Below are 23,301 nucleotides of genomic sequence, written 5' to 3' on the forward strand. Positions count from 1 at the left end.
TAAATTAAAGAGCATTATGTGAATGAATGAATGAATTAAAATTAATTTTTAAGAAATACACCTGAAGTTATTGAATAATTATTAGACTGTACCTTTTTAAAAAAAATTTAAAATTGTAGTTTTAGAGTCTCCTTCAAGCATGGAATTATACTCTTTATCTCATTACAGCAAGTGACTTATTTAATCAATTGATTTCAGCATGAAAAGCAATTTACTTTAACAGATATTTGTCTCAGTTTGAGGCTTAACTGTTTTACTAGTATTGAGGTACTAACATGTTTAGTATAATGAAGTCAAGGTACATCAGCAATACCCAGATAAAGTTCTATAGTAGGAAGCCATAAATTGAAGCTGTAGATTTCAAAGAGTTTTTTATTTGTGGCATTGGATACCATCATAAAAATAATCAAGAACAAACCCTGTTTAAAATTAAAAGTTTAAGGGCCAGCCTGTGACTCACTTGGGAGAGTGCGGTGCTGATAACACCAAGGCCACGGGTTCAGATCCCTATATAGGGATGGCCAGTTAGCTCACTTGGGAGAGCGTGGTGCTGACAACACCAAGTCAAGGGTTAAGATCCCCTTACTGGTCATCTTTAAAAAAAATTAATTAATTAATTTAATTAAAAACCAAAAAATTAAATTAAATTAAAAGTTTAGCTGACAAATGTAATAGCGAATGCAGTAGTGTCATATATGATACTATGTCATGGATTTCTTGATGTCATAAAATAGATACATAATCATGTAATTCGTCTTCACTATTATGTTAGCACACTCTGATTTTCATAGTAGGGGTGCTCTGATATGAATTTTTAGATGCTAGAGAGATTTGTGAGAGGCTTGTGTACAGAGTAATGATATCTATAGCCAGTCTCTTCAATGATCTGTGATAACAAATAACTTGAGAATGGATGACTGAGCTTGCCTGGTATCTTACTCTCCGAGCCCTGCTTTCCCTCTATATTTTATGATTTTTCTCACCCTATAAAAGAAGGTCTACTCACAGTTGTTGAAAGCTTGCTTCTGGCTTTATGATTTGGGACAAGTTCCCTGACCACTGTGAGCCCCAGTTTCCACATCTAAAAGATGAACATAACACAGTGCTAGATATTTATTTCATTAAATATCAAGTCCAAACAAAGTTAGTTGTAGTTGTAAGGTACATTTAAAAAAAATCCACCTATGATCAGACTATTATTGTACAGATCAGACTATTAATAAGGTTGAGAGGATTAGGATAAGGACTGCTCTTAGCACACTGTCTGGCAAACAATAACAACTGGATAAATGTTAACTAAGTATTTTAATGGTACCAAGTCCCAAAGAAACAAGTAATTAAATGCATTGTTTTAATTTTCCTGTCTTATTCTTTTCTGTGTTCCAGCTCACCCTTTGGGAGTAATAGTTAAACCATGCATTTGTGAAAAATAATACAAAAAATCTGAAAGTAAACTCAGACTAATTTTTCATCAAGTAGTGTTATGTTCAATCTGTTGAATATACAGATGAAAATGGATACAAGCATCCTTCCATCAGGCAATTTGAGTGTCCCTCCTACAAGTTCTCATAGAACACAAATTATAGCACTTTATTAAGACTTTAATTATGTGTTTACTTTTCCGAGTTTACCATTAATCTTTAAATTCCTTAAAGGATGGCCTGAAGGTATTTTGTTTAACAATGCCTCCTTATCTTCATCTAACAATCCTACAGGTACTTACAATACTTTTAACTTTAAAAATGTTGTAATACAAATAATTTCTTTCAAATTCTGCCATGCTGATCTTTCTTTTGTTAAGAAAAGCCTGTAATCAAGTGATTAATTTGTAATAATCCTAAATATGAAAATATTTTACATAAATTTGTGTTTATCTTTATACTGGAATTTATAAAGTACACAGTGCTCAGATAAACTCAAAAGTATTACTTAATTTGAGTTTAGAATGCATTCGTATCTAATATTTGTACATGGATGTGCCTGATATTTTGGGAAGTTGCAACACTTCATAGAAAAAATGAAGGCATGTACAAAAGATTACACGTAGGAAGAAAATGATTGAGTACCTAATTTAATTTAATATTTTAAGAGTTTACACATGTTTATAAAGTTCAAGTCTATGGTATTTAATAGACATTTCAGCAAATTAAGCTTACGGAACATTAATAGTTCTACACTGTGTGATTAAATTATGTTATTAAAATTATATTGCAATTTTCATAGCTTCTTATAGTTGTTGGTACTAAGGCCTGTATAGCTTTTGTGTCCTAATAAAAAGTTTGCTTTTCTGCTATACAAGAGTATACATGCAAAAAAATGGCAGGATCTGTAATAGGCTATATGATATTTTATTCCAAGTAAAATTTGGCGTCCAACTGATAGTTATGTCTTCATTAAATATCAAGTTCAAATAAAGTTAGTTGTAGTTGTAAGGTACATTTTTAAAAAATCCATCTATGATCAGACTATTATTGTACAGATCAGACTATCATTGTACAATTTTTTAAATAAAAATTCTAATATCTTTAATAGACTTCTTAGTGTTTTTCCTTTCTTAAAGTTAGTATTTGACATTACAATGTGTGAATGTTAAAGTCTTGTTTTTCTTTTTTTTTTTTTTTTTGTCTTTTGTCTTTTTCCGTGTCCGGCAACGGATCGCAACCCTCAGTGTTGCCCCCGTACCGGACCGGGGACTGGCAACGGGATTGCAACCCTCGGTGTTGCTCCCGCGCCTCGCTCAGCCAGTGAGCGGCCGGTCTGTATGTGGGATCCGAACCCTCGGGCGGGAGCGCCGCCGCGCTTCCCAAGCAGCACACTATCCAGTGTGCCACCGGGCCGGCCCAAAGTCTTGTTTTTCTTATAAGGGCTCCATTTTACTGAATGACAATTGCAGTAAGGGATAAGAAAGGAAAGAAAGGGGCCGGCCCAGTGGCGCACTGCTACAGTGCGCCGCTTGGGAAGCGCGGAGGCGCTCCCGCCGAGGGTTCGGATCCCACATACAGACCGGCCGCTCACTGGCTGAGCGAGGAGCGGGGGCAACACTGAGGGTTGCGATCCCGTTGCCGGTCCCGGTCCGGTACGGGCGCGACACTGAGGGTTGCGATCTGTTGCCAGTCACGAAAAAAGACAAAAAAAGACCAAAAAAAAAAAAAAGAAAGGAAAGAAAAATGAAAGAGTTTGTTGAATGCCTACTATGTGCTGGGCACTGTGCTGTTTGCTTAACAAATGATTATATCATGCAGTGGACCTTGGAACAGGATTTTACTTAGTGAATATATCAATAGCTTTTCCTTGTCATAGGCATTAAAAAGTATATTGAATTAAATTTATAAAAAGAACAAAATACCACTTAGAAGCTATAGTACTTAAAAATAGCTACTTGTACTTTATAGAGAATATAGGAAAAAATAAAAGAAAAATGACATTTAATATATATAGCCAAAGCCATTTTATTTTACAAAATCGTTATTTGTACATGTTCATTAAAGTTCTGTGGTTAAGGAAATCTTTTTGTTGTGATGTCTTTTATTATTATTTTCAGCTTCCTGGCTGCCTGTCTCTTATCCACATGCTGGGCTCTTTTATAATCTGATCCAAACACACAAACAGCAGAGTCAGGAGGTGAGAAAAGAGAGAAACTGAGGGACATATACATCTGCACACACAGAAACATCGAAAATCAAATTCACCTAAATTCAAAAGGTGTTTTAGGTGCTAACAACAACACTGTCTGATCCCTTTACTGGCCAGCCACCAAAAATAAATAAAAACAAAAATAAGAATAAAAAGAAAAAAAAAAACCCATAAATAAATAAATAAATAAATGTGTTTCAAATCCCAACAGAGAGACATTAACTCATGAACTCTTTTTTTTTTTTTTTTTTTGTCTTTTGTCTTTTTCCGTGTCCGGCAACGGATCGCAACCCTCAGTGTTGCCCCCGTACCGGACCCGGGACCGGCAACGGGATTGCAACCCTCGGTGTTGCTCCCGCGCCTCGCTCAGCCAGTGAGCGGGAACCGGTCTGTATGTGGGATCCGAACCCTCGGGCGGGAGCGCCGCCGCGCTTCCCAAGCCGGGACCGGCAACGGGATTGCAACCCTCGGTGTTGCTCCCGCGCCTCGCTCAGCCAGTGAGCGGGAACCGGTCTGTATGTGGGATCCGAACCCTCGGGCGGGAGCACCGCTGCGCTTCCCAAGTGGCGCACTATCCAGTGCGCCACCGGGCCGGCCCTAACTCATGAACTCTTAATCACGCTCTCCCATGTGTTTATCAAGACTGCCACATGGGATTGTTGGAGCTCAGGGAAGAGCAGCCTTTGAGATTAAACAGGGTACAACCTGCATATTCCAGAGGAAATGAAACCTTAATACCTGTGGTTAATGTAGTTTTTGGAACACTAAAGATTTATAAATAATTGAGTATTCACAAGCACTTTTACATATATTACCATATTTACTATGAGTATTATTTTTTGAATATTTCATTAATCCACTCATTTAACAAATTTGAGTACCTGTGATAGACTAGGTTTGGTTTTTATGATTAAGTAATCCACAAAAAAATGCCTTGGTAAAACTGGCAAAGTTGCTTTAAAAAATAGTCTTAAATATGTCACCAATTGATTTTTATATAAATTTGGGGATAATATTTAGTACAGTAATACTTGCTGTGAAAGTGTTCATTTATATGTACACAAATTTTAATTTTCCAGGATACACCTATTAAAAAACTCACAATTTTCCTTACATTGTAATTAGAATATTAATGGATTTTTCAGGAATGCCTTCTTTCTCCATGAAATTTTTCTTTTTCAAGATTTAGTTTAGATGCCTTAGAGGATAGGTATTCCAGAATATTTGAGTCAGTAAATACAAAATTTGCATTCCAAACTGATGGAAATTACATTACATATTTGGTGTAGTTCTAAAGAACAAACCCAGTGTTTTTGTATCTTGTGTCTCATGGTTTCCATCTGATTATTATTATCAGATGGATTTCAGATTACAAATACATATTTTTCAGATTTATAAATATATGTTATAAATACATATTTTTATCTTATTCTTAATTTTTTCCCAAATACTAAATGGGTCAGATGGCCTTCTAATTTAATTACTTTATAAAATTAAATAAGTATATTATAAAGATGTATCCGTGCTAAACAGAGCAAAAAAAAAACAAAGCATTGATTATAGAACTATAAAACTCCCAGGTCCTTCAAAGAGTCTGTATACATATACTGTAGATTAAAATAAATCTAGGGCTGGCTGGTTAGCTCACTTGGTTACAGCGTGGCTTTATAACACCAAGGTCAAGCGTTTGAATCCTCTTACTGTCCAGCCACCAAAACCAACAGCAACAAAAACAATATATAGTCTGAAGACAATTATAATTAAAGCCCAATTTTAGATAAATAATCTGATACAAAAAATTTGATTGCAATAATGTAATTGTTTTCTATGAAACTGCAAATTCATTATTGGTATTTTGCTATATTTTGGTAAGGATTGAAAAATGCGAGGAATAAGAACATTAAAAATACTGTTCCATCTTCCAAATTTTAAAATTTGTACTTAACTGCATCACTATATTTTTCTTTTTTCTTCTGACTGAGTGGGAATTATGCTGTTTGAACAAATTTGCCAATTACAAGACAGGCTTACTTAAAAAAACAAACTTCTGAATAAATCAGTTTTATCTGTGAGAAATGATATAGCAGGTTACCGAAGAATTTGTTGAGTTAATTTCCTTGGGACTATATCAGAGCAAAGCAGTCACTAAGTTCATCTTATGTGGAATTGAGTGTGTATGAGTGGCTGATGTTCGACAAAGAGAAAGCCTAGAAGAATATGAAATAGTTCAGCAACAGTTTTACCAATAAAAAATGAGGATTTCCTTTATATTTTAGCTTGAAATAAGGACTAGTTAAAAACAACCATCATCACCAACAGCTAACCAAAAACCAGAATCAAAACTTAGTAGAAGTATATAAAGAGGATGGTTTTTTAAAAATTGTAGCAATACATCGTATAAAATCTACCAGTGTAACCATTTTTAACCGTACAATTCAGTGGCTTTCAATATATTCACAATGTTGTTTTAACCATCACTACTATGTATTTCTGGAACTTTACATCATCCAATACAGAAGCTTCTGCATCCACTAAACAACATTAACCTCTCCCTTTTCCCCCATCCTCCACCTCCCTACCCCCTTGGTAAGCTTTCTTCTTTCTGTCTCTATGAATTTGCCTATTCTATATACTTCATACAAGTGGGATCACACAATATGCATCCTTTTTTGTCTGGCTTATTTCACTTAGTGTAATATTTAAAGATTGCACATGTTGTAGCAGGTGTCAAATTTCCTTTCTATGGCTGTATAATATTCCATTGTATGTATACACCACATTTTATTTATTCATTCATCTGCTAATGACAACTGATTTGCTTCTATGTTTTGGCTATTGTAAATAATACTTCTTTGAACATTGGTGTACAAATTTGTGTTTGAGTTCCTGTTTTCAATTCTTTGGGGTCTATACCTAGGAGTGGAATTGCTGGATCATATGGTAATTCTGTGTTTAACTTTGTGGGGAATAGCCAAGCTGTTTTCCATAGTAGCTACACCATTTTAAATTCCCACCAGGAATGCCCAAGGATTCCAATTTCTCCACATCTTCACCAACACTTCTTATTTTCTGTTTTTTGATAATAGTCATCATTTGGGATTTGAAATGGTATCTCATTGTCTTTTCTTTTCTTTTTTTTTGGTGGAATACGAAGTCAGCTTTTATTCAGGATTACCAGTGACCTGAGGAGAGCTGTTAGGCTGACCCATCTCTCCAGTAAACCTGAAGGAGGATGGCCAGACTAAAGCCATGTCAAAGACTCAGATTTACAGAGGGGTTTTTTAAGAGGGGGTTGAGGGAATGGAATGCAGGAAGTGAAAAGCAGGAGGGAGGGGGATGTGAGCTATGGGGGCTCTGAGCAAGTAGCCTGGTGCACAGTCTTGCAAAGGCTCTGCCTGGTTTCTGTTCCCATCCTTGATGTTATTTTAGGGTACTGCTGGATTTTGATGAGCTTCAGGGTAGAATCAGCATAGCTTTATTGATGTCTTCTTTGGCTTTTCAGTATCTGGATAATACACATCTCGTGGCAAGTTTGCATCTCCAGGCTAACATTAATTCTCTCGTAAAATTGCCTCCCTATTGTTGAGTTACTTTAGTTCATCTTCTCTGCTGCAGTAAATCATTCAGCAAACTTTTTAGGGAAGGTTCTTGGTTGACATACTTTCCTAACTTCTGCATATTTGAGAATGTCTTCCAGTTGCCTTTGTACAGAAATAATAACTTGGCAGGGCATATCATTCTTGGTTCAAAATTATTTTCCCTTAAAACTCTGTAAATGTTGTTCCATTGTCTTCTGGTATGCAGAGTTGCAAGAGAAAAATCTGAGGTCAGCCTAACTTTTGCCCCTTTATAGGTAACTTGCTTTCTCTGATAAGATATTTGTAGAATTTTTTCTTTTTTTTTTTCTTTTTTGTCTTTTTTGTGACTGGCCACACCGCACTCAGCCAGTGACCGCACCGGCCATCCCCATATAGGATCCGAACCCGCGGCGGGAGCACCACTGCGCTCCCAGTGCCGCAGTCTCCCGAGTGCGCCACGGGGTTGGCCCGAATTTTTTCTTTATCTTTGAAATTTTAAAACATCACCAGAATAAGTCTGTGTGTTGCTTTCTTTTCACGAAATTTTAAAGGTACCCTGTGTGCTTTTTCCATTTGTAGATCTAGTTTGTACTTCAACTCCAGAAAATTGTCTTCAATTAGTTCCTTAATTCCTGTTTCAGCTCTATGTGCTCCTCTGTCTCGGGTGTTCCTATTATGTGTGGATTGTATCTCCTGGACTGATCCTCTAGGTCTCTCTCTTTCTCTTTTCTTATCTTGATTTCTTTTCCCTTTTTCTCCACATTCTGTGAGACTTTCTCTTGTTTTGCATTTACTTCAGCAATTTGATTTTGTGGACAATCCAGCTTATATCATCTTTCTAGTAACTCTCCCGACTCTCTGATACTTTTCAAGCTCTCTGTCCATCCCTTCTCTAACACCGAGGATAGTTTGTTAAACTCCCTTGTTATACAATTCCTAAATCTTTCTACAGCTTCTGTTTCTGGTGCTGTATCCATTTCAAGAGGAGGCATTTTCTCGATTACTTAGCTCTGTTCCTTTCTTCTGAACTGCAGTGTTATGGACTTTTCAATAGCTCTTCTTAGCAGGAGGACCAAAAACGAAAATCAAGGGAGATCTTCCACAGCGTAGAAAATAAAGGGTCTCATTGCAGTTTTGATTTGCATTTTTATAGTGACTAATGATGTTGGCCACTTTTACATGTGCTTATTGGCCATTTGTCTTTCTTCTTCAGAGAAAAATGTCTATGCAGGTCCACTGCCCATTTTTAAATTTGTTGTGTTGTCATGGTTGTTAAGTTTTGTAGTTCTTTATGCATTCTAGACATTAACCCCTTATCAGATTTGTGATTTGCAAATAGTTTCTTCTGTTCTGTGGATTGTCTTTTCACTCTATTGATAGTGTCCTTTGATGTACAAAAGTTTTTAATTTTGATAAAGTCCAATTTATTTATTTATTTATTTTGTTGCCTTTGCTTTTGGTGTCATATCCAAGAAATCATTGTCAAATCCAATATCATGAAGACTTTTTCTTGAATGTTTTCTTCTTAAGAGTTTTATAGTTTTAACTCTTATGGTTAGATCTTTAATCTATTTTGGGTTGATTTCTGTGTATGGTATAAGGCAAGAGTCCAACTTCATTCTTTTGCATGTGGATGTCCAGTTTTTCCAGCACCATTTGTTGAAAACATTGTCCTTTCCCCATTGATTGGTCTTGGCAGTTTGTTGAAAATCAACTGGCCACATATGTGAGGGTTTATTTCTAGGTGCTCTATTGTATGCCATTAGCCTGTATGTCTATCCTTATGCCAGCTATCCTTATACAACACTTCTTAGATTACTGTGGTTTTGTAGTAAGCTTTGAAATCAGAAGGTATGAGTCCTCCAACCTTGATCTTTTTCAAGATTGTTTTGGCTATATAGAGTCCCTTTAGATTCCATATGAATTTTAGGATGGGGTTTTGTATTTCTGGAAAAAAGCATCACTGGGATTTGGTAGGAATTGCATAAATCCGTAGATTGCTTTAGAAAATATTGGCATCTTAACAATTCCATGGACTCAGAATATATTTCCAATTATTTAGATCTTTAATTTCCTTGATAATATTTTGTAGTTTTTGATGTACAAGTCTTTTATCTCCTGGCTAAACTTATTCTTAAGTATTTTGTTCTCCAATGCCATTGTATATGGAATTGTTTTCTTAATTTCCTTTTCAGACTGTTCATTACTAGTATATACAAATACAACTGATTTTTGTGTTTTGATTTTGTATCCTTCAAATTTGTTGAATTTGTTATTAGCTTCACAGTCTTTTTGTGAAGGCTTTAGGACTTTCTACATATCAAATCATGCCATCTGTAAACAGAAATATTTTTTTTTTCTTTTTTGGTGGTGGCTGACCAGTATCAGAATCCAAACTGTTGACCTTGGTGCTACCAACTCCACACTCTAACCAACTGAGCTAACCAGCCAGCCCAGTTAATTTTATTTCTTTCTTTCCAATATAGATTATTTAAATTTTTTTTCTTGCCTAATTGCTCCAGCTAGAACTTCCATTACTATTTTGAATAGAAGAGGTGAGAGCAATCGAAAGGACAAATCAGGCTTCGGAACATGCAACCTGCTATTTGGAGGACAAGGTCCTTCTTGTTTACCCTGGCTCTGGGAAGCTGTGCCAGGAATGTGGGCTGCTGCCCTCAAAGCCACCTGATGCAGAAATGAGGGATGAAGGATGGTAGCCACTCCCACAAGTGAAAGGTTGAAATTCACTGAAATTCACCAGTCTCTTTATCAAGCTCTCTCCTGGATGCTCCAAGGTTTTTGCTAGACTCTAGAGTTCCAAAATACAGACGATTCTCAACTTGCATTGGTCCGAGTTAAACTTTTTTGACTTTGCAATGGTACAAAAGTGATATGCATTCAGAAGTAACCATTCCATTTTTCACTTTCAATACAGTAAATCAGTAAATTACATGAGGTATTCAACAGTATTACAAAATAGGCTTGTGTTAGATGATTTTGCCCAACTGTAGGCTAATGTAAGTGTTCTGAACACGTTTAAGGTAGACTAGGCTAAGTTATGATGTTTGGTAGGTTATGTGTATTAAATGCATTTTGACTTACTATATTCTCAATTTGTGATGGATTTATCAGGACTCAGTCTCATCAAAAGTTGAAGAGCATCTGCAGTTACTTCAGATAGTTCCTGCCAGTTCAGTGATTGTGTGGGTGGAGTGATGGATTCCCGGAGCTTCCTACTCCACCCTCTTCCACGATGTTTCATCCCCAAGAGTCGGGTTTCCTTTTTGCTCTGGTCACCTCTTATAGCCTCATAAATCTTTCAGTATGGTAGAGGTCATGGTGTCACTGTGCAACAGTTGACTTCACTTTGTTTCAAAGCCACATGTTTTACAAGGGTACTTCAAAAAGTTCATGAAAAGATTTGTATTATCTTTTAATCCGATTTTTCCACAAACTTTTTGAAGTACCCACGTATCACTGATTCTAATTATTATTATTATTTTTTCTTTTAGTGGCTGGCTGGTACAGGGATCCAAACCCTTGACCTTATAACACTGCACTCTAACCAACTGAGCTAAATGGCCAGCCCCCATCCTGATTTTTAATTACACAAATGTAATATGACAAACTTGTGTAGTTTTTTTTTTTTTTTACCACTCACGTTTTCTGTGAGCCATTTTAATCATTCATAATTTTTATTGCTAGAAAGTTCACTCTTACCTATATTCTAAATTGTTCAAGCTGCTGCATAAGCAGATTTAGTCCTGTTCTGGTTTTTTTGTCCCCCCCCCCCCAAACATGAAGTAGCAGTGGTTATAAAAACACAAATGAAGGCAGTGTGGTTTGCACCCTGCCTCTGCCACTTTCTAGCTGTATGACTTTGGATTGGGCAGACATCTTCATTTCTTTGTGCTTTAGTTTCCATGTCTATGAAATGGGGAGAATAATATTACCTGCTCGTCAGTTGTTGGATGACTCAGTGAGTTACAGGATGTAAAATGTTTAGAACAGAGTATGACCCATAGTAAGTGCTTCAGAAGTGTTAACTATTAAAACAGTGACTTTTTATTTTCCACATTAGCAATTAATATTTCAATAAAAGCAGTATAGGAAGCATTTAAATGAAAGGCTTTCCATGAAACAATGCTAAGAAAAGATTTCTGGAGGCTGAGAAGATATTTGACCCTAGTTCTGGCTGCAAAGCATTTCTCTCAGTTAATAATGGGTGCTGGAGAACGGGCTGTTTCACTCTGGCTTTAAGCTTTAAGACTGCAGGGCCGGGAGAGGCATTATCATGGCCTTCATCTTTTTCAAGGTGTCTGTCTTGTGCAAGAGGGTTAAATTATAAAAACAAAGGTAAAAACTAAGACCAGTGAAAATCTTCTGAGTTGTGCTGTCTCAAATAGAATAGTCTGCTTAGGAGTAGTAAGTTCCCCGTTACTAAAAGTCTTTAAACAGAAGCTAGATGAGAAAACGGAGGCTCTGAAGATGAAGTGGGTCACAGAAGCCAGCTAGCCAATAAGGACCAGGCCTAACTCTTGACCCTGGTCTTCCAGCCCTGAGGCGAAGAAGTAGACATAATTTACCAGTGGGAGTGTGTTGATCGGGAAAGATTTCAAATGTGGTTCAAAACACCAGTATGTTAAAAGAAGAATTTGGGTTCCTTTATTTGTATCGATTATTTTAGACTTTTCACTTCAAGAGGGGGAAGGGAGGGAATGAATATTTGTCCAGTGTTTACTCTATGCAAAATGACATGCTGGGTGCTTTACATAAATTATCCCTTGTAGAAGTTCATAGCAACTCTGGCACAGAGCTTCATTATCCTCATTTTACAGACGAAGAAATTGAGGCTAGGATGGTTAATTTAACTAAGGGAACACAACTAATAAATGGTTCAGCCAGAATTTGATTGCAAGTCTGTGGACCCCAAAGAACATACCTTTCCCCACCATGCCACCTGCCTCCTGAGACTGGACACTCTGGGTCATCATGTTCTCTGTCCTCTGTCCCTCATTCTAGGTTGCTACAATAGCTCTCTGTTCTCCCTAATTTCATCCTCTTAGGATCCATCTAACACTGTCTTCAAGACCATGATAATAACAACAAACACATAAAGCAATTTCTGTGTCAGGAAATGTTCTAAGCACTTTTTATTTATTTATCTATCTATCTATCTATCTATCTATCTATCTATCTATCTCTCTATCTACCTACCTACCTACCTATCTATCTATCTATCATCCTGCTGGTTTTTATTATTTTTTTATTGAAGCATAATTAATTATACATATTTATGGGGTACAGAATCGAATATCAATACCTGTGTACAATATGTGATCTCTCTATCTACCTACCTACCTCCCTATCTATCTATCTATCATCCTGCTGGTTTTTATTATTTTTTTATTGAAGAGTAATTAATTATACATATTTATGGGGTACAGAATCGAATATCAATACCTGTGTACAATATGTGATGATCAAATCAGGATAATTAGTATACTCATCTTTACAAAATGTAATCAGTCTTTGTAACCCTTAACCAATTTCTCACTAATCTCCACCCTTTTCCCCACCTCTAATAGCCACAGTTCTGTTCTTTCCTTTTGAAAATTCAACGTATGATTGTGATTGTTGTTTCTTTCATTTATTCGTTCTTTCTTATTTAAGCACTTTATTTAGACTATCTCATTTAATTCTTGCAACAATGAGTAGGTCCTATTATTTCCCCTTTATTCCACAGATCGAAAAACAGAAGCCCAGAGTAGTTGCGAAACTTGACCAAGGTCACACAGCCAGTGAGCAGAAGAGTCTGGTTATCTACTAACCCAGTGCTAGAGCTCTGATTCCATTGTGATCAGGTTGACAGGACACATAAGATGAATAAATTAGCCTGACCATGAGTGGAAGAAGAAAGAGCAGTGTAGTGTCACGTTCTCACCTCCAGGTTTTTATGTGTCTTGAAGTTGAGGGGGAAGCTGGCATTCTGAGGTGGAAGCTATAAGAGTGAGAGGAAAGGAGAGTGGTGGAGAGGCAGGAGGGGGTGGGACCCAGGGCACAGGCAGAGAGATTATTGGAAAGAAGGAGGTCTCTTCTACCACGATGGGGATGAATGACCCAGGGAAGGCATAGATAGGCAGGAAGCTGGAAGAGTTTCATGATCTCTATTTTCTCCTTGAGGTCAAGAACCCAGTTTGAATTCCTATTTGTATCTCCCCACATGGCCAAAGTAAATTAGTAGCTCCTCTGAATATCTGGCAAATGAATGAAGGATCAAAGTGAAAAATAAAGTAATTCTCCATTTTTCCTTTATTCTTTCATTTCACGTGGCTAAGCCTAATACCAGGCTTGTGAGTTATCTCCCCCCAGCACCTGGCGTAGCTTTTTTGCATATACCAGGTGTATGATCAATATTTGTTTTCCACCTAATTTCAGTTCTTTGGGGGATATCTATGCAGGTTTTATGTTCATTTACTGAGGCTCTTGGGCATGTTTCTTCGTTTGAGTTCCCTGGGAGCTGATCTCTGATGTAATGCAAGCGTTTTGTTTGGGAGGCGATCCCAGGGACAGCAGCAGGGGAGTGGGGAAGTGAGACAGGAAGGGAAGGTGTGTTAACAAGCCAGTGACCATGTAGGCCAGTGGAGCTCAGTCCTGCTGGGGAACACGCGCTTCAGTGATCCCATCCAAGCTGCAAAGCATTTAGAGCATCAGTTCCCATTAGTCACTGCCAAAGGGCAACTCCCAGGGGGCGCTAATTCTTTGACCTGTCTAGTCCACATGTGTACAGGCATAGGGGGCTCTGATGGCCAGAAAAAGCCCCCAAGCCAAAAGACGTGGTGCTGACATTTGGGAGTGGGGCCGGCATGTGCCGGAATGGCAAAGGCCAAGGAGAAATACTTGTGCTTCTGGCAGGATCCACTATGGAGTACTCGCTTATCTTCCTCCTATCCAGCTTTTCTGTCTTCTAGAAGTTATTTTCTTGTATGTTTTAATGTCAGCATTTTACTTGTTGATAGTGGAGAAAGTCTAAAAATGTATTGGACAATTTGGCCTATTCTAGTTGTATCCCTAAATAATCACCTTTAATAACCTGATTTTCTTTGTTAGTAGGCTTGGAAGTTTAATTACTTGCCCAATGTTATGGGATAACTTTAAATTGTTAAAACATGCTTGAAAGAAAATTTATGCCAATATTTTTGGATGTTAAGTCTTCAGTTATTTGTAACCTGAGATATTGAGTTGAAAGTTATTGCTTCTTTCCCAAATGTACTTTTGACTTTGATATTTCTGCCCTTGAGATCACCACCACAGAATGTATGCTCAGTGTGGGCAGAAAACTTGTCTCTCTGGGTTGTCTTTGTATTGTTGCTAACACAGTGTCTGGCGCGTAGTAGTTGTTCATCAAATATTTGTTGAAAAGTAAATGTGAGATTAGAAAGATAAAGTTATGATGAAGGGAGGATCTCTCCGATTCTATAAATAAATTTCTGGTGTGTAAGTATTAAAAAAGGAAACTCACATGTTAGATTTCATAAATGAGATTGCAGAGAAGTGAATATAGCTATCCAGCTGTCCTCATTTGTGTACCTCTGCACTATTTCTATTATAATCACATAAGTAGTGTATACAAAAAATAGAATAAGTGTATCACATTGGTGTGGCTAATGGTGGCAAAAATGCCACAAGGTGCCTTTTGGTCAAGGTCTTGAATACACTTTCAGAGGAAGAAGTATGACATTTTAAATCAGATACATTGCACAGGGGCAATGATAAAAGCAAAACTCCATGTTGACTACTTGGGAGAAGAATAGTGCATAAATATTTCACCATAAAATGATAATTTTACACTTCCTTGTATTGTCTGGCAATGGCAATATCAAATGTACACTGCTTCCTAATGCCAAAAGATAATGAAGGAAACAAGAATAGATAAGTGTGTATTGAAATAGAAGCTTTTCATTTCCAGATACTCTTTTCATAAGTATAAATATTTACAAATTGCTCATTAGTAAAAAATAAGCATTCGGGGAAAAATTAATATTAAATAGACCCATAATCATTAATACATTCTTAAATAACTTTAGCTGGGTTACTAGTCAAGATACTTCAGATTTAATAAATATTCTTTTATTTATTCAACTAATACCGATTGACAGACTATTTATGCTCCACAAAGAGAGACTATGGTACTGAACCAGAAAGATCAAGTTCCTCTTCTCATGGAGTTTATATTCCAAAAGAGGGAGACTGACAAAGCCTAAGCAAACAAAAGAAAAAGAATATATTTTAACGTGGTTATGCATCTTATATAGAAAATAGGCGAGTTAAATTAGGATGGTCAGCTTCTAGAGAGTTGACATTTCAGCTGGGATTTAATGAGCATCTCAAGAAGAGGAAACTCAAAATGTCAAGTCATTAAAGTGGAAATGAGATTGGAGTGTTTGAGAAACAAAAAGGTGGTGTGGTTGGAAGGTGGCTAGTGACAGCGAGAGTGGAGTGGGTGAGGGCAGGGTGGAGCGGGCTAGATCATGCCATCTCTGTAATGTGGCGGCTGGATGTTTTTCTCGTGGGTGCAGTGGTACACTCTTGACAGATTTAAACTGTTAGGGAACTATAGTTAGAAATGAAATCTCTTCCCAATCCAGAAAACCACCTCTGCAAAGGTAGAAGAGAAAGAAAATAGTTTTATTAGTAAGAGGCATTCAACCAGAGTATGATGTGCATCACAGGCAATCTGCTAAAGAGACCATGAAAACAAAGGAATCTCGCTCTTTATGTAGCTCAGTGACTACAACTGAGCGATTTGGTTTTGCAATTTGGAGTCATGTGACAAGGCAGGCCATCTCCTCCCAGGAAAGTGGGAGATCAGGTGTTATCTTCCTTGATGATTCATTTCAAAGAGAGGAAGACCAGTGTAAGAACGTGGTGGCTTGGTGGTCTAGGGTGGTACGAAGAGAGTGGATTTGGATTAGTCAGCATTCTCCACGGAAACAGAACCAATAGGGTGTGTGTATGTGTGTGTGTGTGTGTGTGTGTGTGCACAGAGAGAGAGAGAGAGAGAGAGAGAGAGAATTATTTAAGGAAATTGGCTCACACAGTTGTGGAGGCTGGCAAGTCCATTATTGGCAGGGGTAGGCTGGAAACTCAGGCCAGAGTTGATATTGCAGTTCAAGTCCAAAGGCAGAATTCTAGAGGCAGAATTTCCTCTTCTTCAGGCAATTCTCTCTTCTGCTTCCTCAGTCTGTTTTCTCTTAAGGCCTTCAACAGATTGGATGAGGCCCACTCTTGTTAGGAAGGGTAATCTGTTTTACTCAAAGTCTAATGATTTCGGTGATAATCTCATCGTGAAAAAATACCTTCACAGCAACATCCAGACTTGTGTTTCACCAAATATGTGGGTGTCGTGACCTAGCCAAGTTGACACATAAAATTAACCATTGCAGTGTATTTTTGGGTAGAGCCAATAGATTCTGCTGTTGTCCTGGGAAGTGAGGGAAGGCTGGGAATCCAGGACAATTCCTAGGTTTCTGGAAGATGCATCTGGGTGGATGGTATTGGCATGAATGAGAAAGGGAAGTTTGGATGCTTGCTGGTTAAATACCATCATATTTAGAGTAAAATTAAAAAGGAACTACAGATGAAAACTCGGCACATAAAAATCAAATAAGTATGAAAACCTCTGAAAGAGACACTTCATTTGTTTATAAAGACTTTTGAGCACTTTACCTTCAATAGCTGCTTACCCAATTGGTTGATTGAGTGAATTTGGCCAGTTAATAAGGGTTTGCTATATTTGGCAACACAATCAAAATGCCTGAAGTATGAGGCGGAAGATACACTTATTATTAACGATGAGTGGTTCCTGAGCAAAGCTATCTGCAAAGTGGAAGGAAAAACCAGCTAGAAAAACAGTAGGTGGAAGAGCAAAAACAAATTACTTTAAACATAAAGGCCAGTAAGGTTGAGTTTTATATATATATATATATGTGTATATATATATATATATATTTTTTTTTTTTCAGAGTTCATTACCTTTTTGGATTGCAGGAGCTGTGTAGTTAATGATCGTAGTAATTGTTTGTTTTTTTTTTTAATTGTTTTTATTTTCCTATTTCCTGTGTTTTATTGTAGACAAAGCACCATCATATTCACATTTTAATCTTATTGCCAAGGCAGAAAGTTAATCCTTTAGTCACATCAGGGCACTGGTAACAATAAAATGTTACCAAGCATGGGAAGCAATTCAGTTAGACAGAGGAGATTCAGTCAGGTAGCACACGTTTGGTTGACAGATGTCAACCCCAGAGAATCATCAGAAGCAGGTTTTCTGAATTCAGGCTTGAAAGAGTCCCGATTCCCAGAAATCAAACCAGCACAAATGAGTTACTCTGCTGAGGAAACCAGGTAGAGGCTTGAAGTAGCATAAAACTAGGGACCCAGACAACAGAGGCAGGAGATCTTGATCAAACATGGATGACACCAGATAAAGGAGACATTAAGAGAAAATAATCTTTGAGGCAAAGATTTATTATAAGCTTTAAGTCGATGATCCAAGAACCAATTGGGAAGTGTAAGTGATACTAAGCTCACTAGGGTGTTGGCTTGTGAAAGTGCTTTGAAAACAGGGAAGGACTCTACCAGTGCTACTATTCTTACTGTTTTCTTTTACTGGGATGATTTGATTAAAAATAATGAGCTCATCTAGTCAGATCCTCAGACATCTGGGATATGGGCTGGCCAGTTAGCTCAGTGGGTTAAAGTGCAGCCTTATGGCACCAAGGTCATGGATTCAGGATTCCCATACCAGCCAGATACACACGCACACGCACACGCACACAAATCTGGGATACTACCAATTCATTTTGAAAGAACCATGTAAGTAGAAGGAATTTAGGAAAATGTCAAGAGAAGTGTTTATATTTATGTCACAAAATTAAAAGAAGCCAGTCTGTTCCTTTCATTTCCATATTCTTTAAAATAAACAAACAATAAAAACCTTTACATAAATTCAATTTTGATTGAAGGGACAAAATATGCTTGCCTTTTTTTTTTTTTTTCATTTTTTGCAACAGGAAATCCAGTTTTGCCAGTTAGCAGCTATGTGCTATAAGCATGAGCTATCCCTCTGTATTTATTTAAATCACCAGTCCCAGATCACAAGTATAAAAAATCTTATTTTAAAAGTTATTCTCATAAAATATTCTCCCCAAGGATGCAAAACTTACATTTATTTATCCTTTATTGCAACCTTCACAAATTATTAAACTTTGAAACACATTTTTGTATCATTTTGATGTACAAAGGTTAGATTGAGCATGCCAATGAAATGAAAATTATCTTAATATAATTGACACTGATTTATCCCTAGATGCTAAATCTAAGTTACCTACTGTTAAAAGGGAAAAAAAAAAATAAAACAACAACAGAAACCTTGTTGAGTTAGCCCAATTTTGGCTACCCAGAAAGCATGTAGTTAAAACATTTGTAGGATATAAAATAAAGATAAATGATCTAAAGTGAAAATACTTTTAAAATAAAGATGCAAACCTGTAGTGCTATCATTAGAATAATTATATATAGGTTTCATCTATCTATCTCAAAGAGGGTTGAGACATGTCCCACTCCAAAATCTTATTTTAAGACGTATGTATATTTAATTTTACAGCTTATTGTATTCATATTACCCAAATTTTCTTTTCTCAGATTGATTGTTCCATCCTGTTATCTATCTGCCTTTTACATTCGTTGCACTGGAATTCATGAGCATTTATGGTGTGCCTTTTCATAAGGCTTCTCATGATGAGCCAGCGCATCTGGAACACTCTCGGTGGATTGCTAGCAGCCACAGGTGCTACCCAAGGCAGATTCTCAAGCCACCCCTCTCTCCAGCTTCTGGGATCCTCAGGAGGGAGTCAAGCTGGCCCAGACACAGTCACCTTACGCTCTTTTCCTGTAATCATGTCTTTAGGGAAATGGAAAGTTTGGGAACTTTTGACCTAAAATATTATCCTTGTTACATGAACTCACTTAAACATTCTTTCTTCTTCTTCCCCTTTTTATTAACAGACACGAGGCAATTTTTAATCTATAATGAAGATCACAAGCGCTGTGTGGAAGCAGTAAGTCCCAGTGCAGTCCAAACTGCAGTGTGTAACCAGGACGCCGAATCACAGAAATTCCGATGGGTGTCTGATTCCCAGATTATGAGTGTTTCATTTAAATTATGCTTGGGTGTGCCATCAAAAACCGATTGGGTTGCTATCACTCTATATGCCTGTGACTCGAAAAGTGAATTTCAGAAATGGGAGTGCGCCGAATCACAGAAATTCCGATGGGTGTCTGATTCCCAGATTATGAGTGTTTCATTTAAATTATGCTTGGGTGTGCCATCAAAAACTGATTGGGTTGCTATCACTCTATATGCCTGTGACTCGAAAAGTGAATTTCAGAAATGGGAGTGCAAAAATGACACACTTTTTGGGATCAGGGGAGAAGACTTATTTTTTAACTATGGCAATAAACAAGAAAAGAATATTATGCTCTACAAGGGATCTGGCTTATGGAGCAGGTGGAAGGTCTATGGGACCACAGCTGATTTATGCTCTAGAGGATATGAAGGTAAGAAACTTGGAATTTTTTTTTAACTTTATGTCAAAATTTTCTCATTGTCTTAGTAGGAAACTAATGCAAGAAGATAAGCATGTTCTTGTTGGGTGTGTACTAGAAATATTGATTGAGCACCTTCTTTGTGTTTTGAACTAAACATGATGGTAAATAAATGTGGTAAGAAGTATTGAATGATATGTTAGTTATTTGTAATCAATGGGAAGACATTTCTTTAAATTTTTCTAAATTTTTGTTTTAAATTATGGGTTACATTTTATAGAAAATAATTTTCACCGTAGTCTTTGACCCAAAGCCTCCTATTTAACATTATAAAGTTGTAGTGATAAATAAATTTAAAGAAATATTTCTTTTCCTTTCCCCTGGGGAAATGTTCCATGCAACAGTATCTTTTTTTTTTTAACCAATTCAGATTGCCTAAAGTGAAATCTTGGCAAATTTCTCAACAACGTGGATTCCTAGATGTTTCTGATTTATTTTGTCACTTTATGGGTATTTAGAGACTGTAATGTTCAGAAGATTAGAAAAACTGAGGAATTAGCTTGTAAATTAATATTCAGCGTATTGAGGTAGTTATTGATTCCTTGAGCTCTTGAAGCTTAAATAAAATCAGAGTATTTAGCTTTCTCTTATATTGGCCAAATTTCATTCTCTGGTGGCTGTACAAAAAATAAAATTAAATTAAAATAAAAATAAAAAATAACATGAATCCTTACACAGAGGCTAGCCTCTTGACTCAGATGATGTTGTAATCCCAACTTAGGTTTGGATCCTTGGTTATTTAGAACAACCTCAGTCAGAGAAAGAGCCTACCTTTTGAGAGAGGATATTATCTGTTTCCAAAATTACTATGTTACTGGGGCTGCTAAGATTGTTTGAACCTAGTTTATTGCAGCTAAGACAGAGACTGGGAATTCAGTTCTTTGTAAAGAGATAATTTGTCAGCTTTCCATTTTCAGTCTATATAAGGAGGAGAGAGAATAGGAATTGAAACAGGGTGAGAGGAGGGCTCAGAAGGAAGTTATTCTGAGGCATTTATGGAAACTAATGTAGATTTAGAAGTTCTAAAAGGCAACCTAAGTAGTACAACCTTCCAGGAGAAACTCAATCGAAAATTATAGGACAGGACAAGGGGTCATCAGACTTAACTGAATCAAATTCCACAGATGGGACAATTGTGCTAATTGAGGAATTCAACTTGAGGAAGATGGATACTGAGACATGGGACCTATTTTATTTTAAAATACAATACTGGATGGAGCTCCCTCTTCCCCCCATTCTGTTCTCCCATTTGCTTTGAGACAAATATGCTCAGGGTTTATGATAGTGGTTCTCAAACTTCAATATGCTTAAGAATCATTTGGAGAGCTTGTTAACAATGCAGATCCTAAACTCCTCCTTCAACCCAGATTCTAAATTAGCTCATGAGGGGAAGGGCCTATGAATCTATGGAACTATTTTTATGAAGACTTGGATGATTCTGTGAGGCAGATGGCCCACTGCCCACATTTTGCATACTCTCCAATAATCTCCTAATACTTAAAATAATCCTGCTAGAGGGTCTAATCTTGCAGAGTGAACTTGAGATCCTTTAACTGGAATATACATTAGAACTGAAAAAAAAAAAAAATGGGCCAGCCCGGTGGCGCACTGCTACACTGCGCCACTTGGGAGCGCGGCGGCGATCCCGTCGAGGGTTCGGATCCCACATACAGACTGGTTCCCGCTCACTGGCTGAGTGAGGTGTGGGAGCAACACCGAGGGTTGCGATCCCGTTGCCGGTCCCGGTCCGGTACGGGCGCAACACTGAGGGTTGCGATCCGTTGCCGGACACGAAAAAAGACAAAAAGGGAAAAAAAAAAAAAAAGAACTGAAGACAATGCAGAGAGGATGGGTATCCCAGAATTTTCTCTTTCTCTCTGAAGAAAACTTGGGGTGGGGGCAGAACTGGTTGAGGATAGGAATTATTTTAGAATAATAGAATGATAATTATAGACTTGGGCAAATTGAATGGCTGTCTGGAAGTTTGGGCCACAGGAGGAAGGGTAAGACAACTGCAGTTATATGATAATTTTGTGAGGTGGCTAGGGTGGACCTTGGTGCTTTTGGTCTCATCAGTAATTATTAAATAAATTGAGTTAGTACTGATAAAGCTAGTTCTGATTGGCATCGATAAATCCAGCACTGAAAATTTCTTGGCTAACAATGAACAGGACAACTAGCCCTGAGATGCTGTTAACTGTTTCTTTTCATGTGAAGGAGCAGGTGTCCCAGTGATTGAGTGACACAATTATTTCTGAATCTAGCATGTTGCTTATAAAATATATCATTAGTGGGCCGGCCCGGTGGCGCACTGGAGAGTGCGCCGCTTGGGAGCGTGGCGGCGCTCCCGCCGAGGGTTCAGATCCCATGTGGAGACCGGTTCCCGCTCACTGGCTGAGCGCGGTGTGGGCGCAACACCGAGGGTTGTGATCCCGTTACCGGTCAGTAAAAAAAAAAAAAAAAAAAAGATAAAATATATCATTAGGAAGACTAGCCTGTAACTTAGTGGAACTAAAGCTAGAACAGTATTTTAAAGTTAATAACTAGCTAATTGACAAAAAATGTAATTTTGAAACAATTAACAATAAACCTAGCATTTAAGGAGGGCTGGATGAGGACTAGAAGGAAAGTAACTAACATGTACTGTGCTCTTCATGTGTGCTGCATGGTTTACAAACTCTATATTATCTAAACGACAGCACCTTTTAAGAACTTTTTCAAGTCATAGGATTTATGAAATATAACTAAGAAAATAATTCCTACCCTAGGATAAATTCTGAATCTTAATTCGCTTCAGGAGGTTAAATACTTTAATGTAAAGGGATGTTATCTCCTGCAAAGATAGAGACTTTAAACATATTGGAGAATTTAGCTGGGCGGGCTATTTGGTTGTCAGTGGAGATAGGATCTTTTCTAATCCTTTTGGCTCGAGCCAAACCATATTCAACAACGATTCTGTATTTGTTTCAGTTTTTTCTTTTTTCCAGCTGAATCCACAGCTTCCCACTTGATCTGTTTGGACTCATTTTTTAAAAAATAAATACTGATTGTAGGTGGTGTCTAATGGATTTGAGTGGTTTCTTTTCATAGTGTGATTTAGAGAACTATGCCAAAATCCCTACTCTTCCTCATAGTCACTGTTGACAGACTCAAGTGGAGGTGGGCTCGAGAGGAAGTGGTTAGAGGAGATTTAAGTATTGACTACTGTGTGCTTGGGCTACACAACTCTAGGGTTATTTCCAATCTAAGGATTCAATAATTCTGTGATTCCAACCTAGAAGTAGGATGGTCTCTTCTCTGTTTTGGAGGAAATGCAGATGTTAAAGTTGGTTTCAGTCGAGCTGACTACTACTGCCTTGTTAGAGGAGGGAGGAAAATCTGTTCCACAAGACAGTGGAGATGAAGTGGTAAGAGTCGTTCC

General features: G+C 37.4%; 1 protein-coding gene across 1 annotated transcript in view; it reads left to right on the forward strand.

The window, feature by feature from the left end:
• The first annotated feature begins 17,759 nt into the window (after positions 1–17,759).
• MRC1 (mannose receptor, C type 1) overlaps positions 17,760–23,301 on the forward strand; it is a 43,554-nt gene continuing 38,012 nt past the window's right edge. Inside the window, exons 1-3 of the mRNA XM_008584437.1 lie at positions 17,760–17,784; positions 19,281–19,423; positions 19,565–19,832. Of these exons, the coding sequence (XP_008582659.1) occupies positions 17,760–17,784; positions 19,281–19,423; positions 19,565–19,832 (436 nt within the window). The remainder of the gene's footprint in view (positions 17,785–19,280; positions 19,424–19,564; positions 19,833–23,301) is intronic.

This window comes from Galeopterus variegatus, unplaced genomic scaffold (genome assembly GCF_000696425.1).
Source record: "Galeopterus variegatus unplaced genomic scaffold, G_variegatus-3.0.2 Scaffold3260, whole genome shotgun sequence".
NCBI classification, from domain to species: domain Eukaryota; kingdom Metazoa; phylum Chordata; class Mammalia; order Dermoptera; family Cynocephalidae; genus Galeopterus; species Galeopterus variegatus.